Source organism: Xenopus laevis, chromosome 5S (assembly GCF_017654675.1).
Source record: "Xenopus laevis strain J_2021 chromosome 5S, Xenopus_laevis_v10.1, whole genome shotgun sequence".
Lineage (NCBI taxonomy): Eukaryota > Metazoa > Chordata > Amphibia > Anura > Pipidae > Xenopus > Xenopus laevis.
The window spans coordinates 6,717,812-6,723,811 of NC_054380.1; the positions used below are offsets into that span (position 1 = coordinate 6,717,812).

Below are 6,000 nucleotides of genomic sequence, written 5' to 3' on the forward strand. Positions count from 1 at the left end.
CTTCTTTTCTGCTGATTCACTGCACATGCTCTGTGCTGCTGTCACTTACTGAGCTAAGGGACCCACTCACAATATACAGTACATATAGAATAGAAATGTCACAATATAAGGCTGATAATTAATACACATAATTACTACATGGCAGCACAGAAACCAGTGCAATTAGCATCAGAATTGAATAATCAGCAAACCTGTAGCATCAGCTTATATTACAGCCAGGGAAGCTCATTTTCTGCTGGATAATTAGTGACGAGCCCTAAGCTTAGCTTCTCAACAGCCAATCAGAGCCCACTGAGCATGTGAGTGTCACAGACACTTTCCAAGATGGTGACCCCCTGTGACAAGTTTGAAGTCCTGGATCATTGCTCATATTGACTGAAACTTTAGCCTCGTGCAATAAGTTCACTATATAAAATATGGCATTTTTAGCCATATTCATTTTTAGGGTTAAGTTCTGCATTAACCTTATACTCCCCTGTATGGTACTGTGTCTCCTTAATTTGTACTCTATAGAACCCAGAACCTTGTATTCTCCTAGATGGTACTGTGCCCCTGCATTTCACATGCTTTCTGTATTTGCTATTAATATTGGGGGCTGTACTCCTTGTACTGTGTATTAGTGTATTAAATGAACGCTCTGTGTTGCCTCTTGCAGGTCGGGGTGAATTTGGGGAGGTGTTCCTGGCTAAGGCTCCCAGTGCGGATTCAGCTGCAGGGGAGTTGGTGGTTCTGGTGAAGGCACTTCAGACCCGGAATGAACAGCTTCAGATGGATTTCAGGAGGGAATTAGACATGTTCTCCAAACTGAACCACGCTAATGTGGTGCGCCTGCTTGGGCAGTGCCGAGAGGCAGAACCACACTACATTGTCCTGGAATATGTTGACCTGGTGAGCAGGTTTTGGGTTCTGATTTTGCCCATGTATCCAATCTTTTGTTTTCTGCTTCTCCGTAAATGTCATGTTAGTACCCTGCTTCCACCTTGTGCTCCATGGTAAGTGCCAGTGGTAATTATCTGACTACAGACCAATGGTACTAACTTTTGGGTGCTATAAGGAGCATTGACCCCCATTTACTTTTTTCCTATGGTACATGCCAGTGCTACTAACCTGTGGGTGCTGTAAGGAGCACTGACCCCATTTGCTTTGGGTTTGCTAGTACGTGCCATTGGTACTAAACTTTGGGTGCTGTAGGGAGCAGTGACCCCCACTTTCTTTTGTGCTTAGTGGTGCTAGTTAATATGTAAGGAGTGACCCACATTCTTATATTGCAGGGGGATCTGAAACAGTTTCTGCGGATTTCCAGGAGCCAAGATGAGAAGCCGAAGCCCTTAAGCTCCAAGCACAAGGTGATTTCACTTCTCCCACATGCACAGCACCCCCACCCCTTCCACTCTCCTGTTTCTCCCCCCTTACCCATGAGCCCCAGCAACACTGGGCTGTGTTCTGTCCCTGCAGCCTCCCTTCCCATGAGCCTCCACAACACGGGGCTCTGTCCTGTCCCTGCAGCCTCCCTTCCCATGAGCCTCTGCAACACTGGGCTCTGTCCTGTCCTTGCAGCTTTCCTTCCCATGAGGCTCAGCAGCAGCTCCCTTCCCATTAAGAAGGTGGGGGGGGGGTATGGGTGCCTCAAGCAAAGAGATGTGAGGGCATTAGCCATGGTTTATGCTCTGTAGGTGACACCCTGTAAAACTTATTGAGACAGGCAGATTTATTATTGGATGGAGTGGAACACATTTTTCTTTTATTCTATTCATACCAATGCTCAGATGCTTGTGCCAGTGTACTTGTGTGTGGACTCAGACCATTACCTGTAACCCAAGCATCTACCCCATGTATAACCCCCTTGTATAACCCCTATTTGTGTGCAGGTATCTCTCTGTTCTCAGGTGGCGCTGGGGATGGAGCACCTGTCTAACAGTCGCTTTGTACACAAGGACCTTGCAGCCCGGAACTGCCTCGTCAGTGCCCAGCGGTTGGTGAAGGTTTCTGCCCTGGGCTTGAGCAAGGATGTGTACAGCAGGTGGGACTTGAACACGGTGGGTGGGGGGGGGCTCTTAATTTCTGGCTGCTGTGCTTCTAATTTATACTTGTGGGAGTAAATAGGGGGGGTCCTGTACCCATTAGTGTTAAAGGAACAGTCACATCAAAAAATAAGTGTTTTAAAGTAATGAAAATATAATGTAGTGTTGCCCTGCACTGGTAAAACTGGTGTGTTTGCTTCAGAAACACTACTATTGTTTATATAAATAAGCTGCTGTGTAGCAATGGGGGCAGCCATTCAAAGGAGAAAAGGTTCAGGTTACACAGCAGATAGCAAATAAGCTCTGTCTGTCTAATGGTGTTATCCGTTATCCATTAGTTTACCTGTGCCATATAGCCGTTTTTCAATTTCCGCCATTGCTCCACAGCAGCTTGTTTATATGAACTATAGTAGTGTTTCTGAAGCAAACAGATCCGTTTTACTAGTGCAGGGCAACACTACATGATATTTTCATTACGTTAAAGCACTTACATTTTTTGGTGTTACTGTTCCTTTAACCACATGTGTGCCCCACTCCCCCTGTGTTTGATGCCTGGGAATGTAATGCTGACTGGAACTGCTTCTCTTGCACTGAGTAATACCCCCTCTACCCCGTATTGAGTGAATGGTAATCTTATATTGACTCTTACTTCTTCCCTCCAAGCGAGTACCACCCCCTTCGACAGGCCAAGGTGCCCCTCCGCTGGATGCCTCCCGAGGCAGTTCAGGATGATGACTTCTCCACCAAATCAGACGTCTGGTCCTTTGGGGTGCTAATGTGGGAGGTCTTTACCCTGGGGGAGCTGCCTTATACCTCCCTGCCTGATGAGGAGGTGCTTGCTGGTAGGTAACTGGCGGAGTGAGTATGTGGGAGGGGCTGGCTCCATGTTCCATAGCTCCTTTATGTTTCATCTTGCAGTGGGAGGGTCTGGCTCCATGTCATATAGCTCCTTTATGTTTCACTCTGCAGTGGGAGGGGCTGGTTCCATGTCCCATAGTTCCTTTATGTTTCAACTTGCAGTGGGAGGGACTGGCTCCATGTGCCATAGCTCCTTTATGTTTTACCCTGCAGTGGGAGGGACTGACTCCAGGTCCCAAAGCTCTTTTATGTTTCACCTTGCAGTGGGAGGGGCTGGCTCCAGGTCCAGTATTTCCTTCACTACTCCCATCCTTTAGCACCTTATTTATTCCAAGTCCTAATGGAATGTGCTGTCTATTGCTCCCTAGGTTTACAGAATGGCTCCCTAAAGCTTCCGGCCCCAGAGGGATGTTCCTCTAGGGTCTACAGACTCATGCAGCGCTGCTGGGCCCCCAGCCCCAAGGACCGACCTTCCTTTAGTGAAATAGTCAACACACTGGGGGATTTATCTTCCAGCAAAAAGACTCAAGGGTGAGCCTTGGGATCTCTCTGATACCGAATAAGCACAGCGTTTGCCTCAGGAGATGTTAACACAATAATGACAGATGGACATTTGGCCACACAATCCCTATATGCTGAGATATAAATGGACATAATCCCGGCAGCAAATCAGAGGCTTATAATCAGGTGGGTTGATATGAACTTCTGGCGACTCTACTTCATTCCTTCCAATTGTGGAACACACTAAAAGCACCATGACCGCATGTTTGCCCTCTCACCCCCTTTTACGTCTGTACGTACATAGAGAAGAAGCAGGTCATTAACACTAATTGTATGTTTCACCCCCATATTTATATAGTCTCTATCATGTTACTTTGTCGGTACAAGGGAGTACAGCCCTTTGAGAGTACAGCTGCTTTATGAGAAATCATTTATAGCTGAGACTTTGAGCTGGAAGGCTATGGGTCAGTGGAGGACCTTGATCCTGGCAGTAAATGGTTTCATGGAGGACCTTGATCCCTGGAGGCAGATGGGTCCATGGGGGGCCTTTATCCATGGCCTTTATCCATGGCAAGAGATGAGTCCATGAGAGACATTTTTTACTGAAAGAAGGTGGGCAAAGTGGCCCATGTAGAGATAACTGTGCAACCTGGAACTGTAAAATCTACTAGTAGATGCTACATTTCCAGGCATTTAAAATGTTAAATCCATTCTTGCCCTGTAGAGGACAAAATTCAAGAGATTTAGCACTTTCTTTTTCACCACTATTTCTGTTTGCTCCAAGAGTAGAGAGAGAATTTCTCTTCTCCTCCCAGGCAACTCTGTCCTTCTGTCTCTCTCCTCCCAGGCCCTCTGACTCTCGCCTCCCGGGCCTTCTGACTCTCTCTTCTCAAGCCCTCTGTCTTTCTCCTCTCAAGTCTCCTCCCGGGCCCTCTGTCTTTCTCCTACGGGGCACTCTGTGTCTTTCCCCTTTGCCTCTCCTCTCTGGCCCTATGTCTCTTCTCCTCCCGGGACCTCTGTCTCTCTCCTCCCGGGCCCTCTGTCTTTCTCCTACGGGGCACTCTGTGTCTCTCTCCTCTCAAGCCTCCTCTCTGTCTCTCTCCTCTCTGTCCCTCTGTCTCTCTCCCCCCGGGCCCTCTGTCTCTCTTGGTAACTCTCACTCTTTTTCCAGGCCTGGAGTAGAGATGTAATGTCTGTTCTTCTTCCGTTCCCTCTGTCCTTCTGTTTCTACTGAGGCCCTCTGTCCTTTTGTCCCCCACTCCCAGGGTTGTACTCCACCATGTTGCTGTCACATTTTGTTACCATTCTTATTTGTATTGTTGATGTTGCCTAAGGCTGCTGTTTGTTATGGGCAAGTACACTATGGGGGATCGCTGCCTTTTTTGACTGACGTCACAGCAATGAAATGGCCCATAATTCCTATGGCACACGGCTACATATTGATTGATAGCTCAGATACTGGTGTGAGATTTGCTCCCCGTTGCCATAGGGATGAATGGGGCACAACTTGCTGGAATTCCCCCAGTGATCCAGTTTTCCTTAATAGAGCAATGCAGCCGGCCCCTTGTATAACCAGTAACCCTCACACTAAGTGCCTGTATCATGAAGGAGTTCCGCCAGGGCAGGCCTTATATTTTGTTTTACGAACTTTTTTTATTATTTGTTTTTATATCCAAGTTTAGAATTTATATTACTGGGCCATGGTACCGCCCACATTTGACTTTTGTTTTATCTATTGCCCATAATAAATGACTTATGTTTTATATAAGTATTTCTCTCCCGGGTCTATCTTTTGGAACAGTAAGTGTATAAATTGTCAACATAAAATAGGTACAAAAACATGTTTTCCATCGCATTTACATTGTTCTGCTACTCTCTGCTCAATGAAGGAATTTTAGCATTTTCAGTGGATATATTGTGCATATATTTAAAGGTGAAAGCTAAGTCTTCCTGACAAATTTTTCATTTTACTACCAGTATACAGCCCAATATGTCTCTTTGCAAACAAATTAAGCTTCTTGTACAAAATCTGTCAGCTTGAAGAACAGACACAGACTTGGAACACTTAGACAAAAACACTAAATATGTCATCTCAATCACTTTGTTGGCTCGATCTTCTTGGGGTTACTGTTAAGGATAGGGAGGAGCACATGTGGTACCAGTATGGTACCAGTATTAAATGTATGTTTGCAAATGCAAGGAGTCTGACTGGTAAAATGGGAGAGCTGGAGGTGCTGGTGTGGGACGGAAAATATGATGTGATTGTTGTGGCCGAAACATGGCTGAATGAGTCACATGACTGGTCAGAAGTCTTATGGGTGGAGTTCTTCACCGATTGTAAAGGCTCCAGAAAGTAAATTGTAGGAGTCGCTAAAGACCCCCTAATGTAAGTGAAGAGGAGGAGGCTCCTGATGCAAATAGAAAAAGGCTGTTCATTTGGGGAAAGTAATGATAATGGGGGATTTTAATTACCCAGATATTGACTGGAGCAACAGTACTTCCAGGTTAGTTAATGGGAACAAGCTTATAAACATGTTAAATGACAATTTTATGGCATAAGTTGTTGAGGTGGCAAAATGACCTGGTCCGCAATGTTTCAGGCCTTCCATGGCCTTTTTTC

The 6,000-nt window shown here is 46.0% G+C and overlaps 1 protein-coding gene across 1 annotated transcript in view; it reads left to right on the forward strand.

Annotated features, from left to right (window-relative positions):
- The window catches only part of ptk7.S (protein tyrosine kinase 7 (inactive) S homeolog), a 33,962-nt gene extending 28,814 nt beyond the window's left edge, over positions 1 to 5,148 (forward strand). The window contains 5 exon segments of the mRNA NM_001099913.1: positions 656 to 888; positions 1,272 to 1,346; positions 1,869 to 2,020; positions 2,685 to 2,863; positions 3,248 to 5,148. Of these exon segments, the coding sequence (NP_001093383.1) occupies positions 656 to 888; positions 1,272 to 1,346; positions 1,869 to 2,020; positions 2,685 to 2,863; positions 3,248 to 3,414 (806 nt within the window). The 3' untranslated portion in view covers positions 3,415 to 5,148.
- Positions 5,149 to 6,000: the final 852 nt, after the last annotated feature.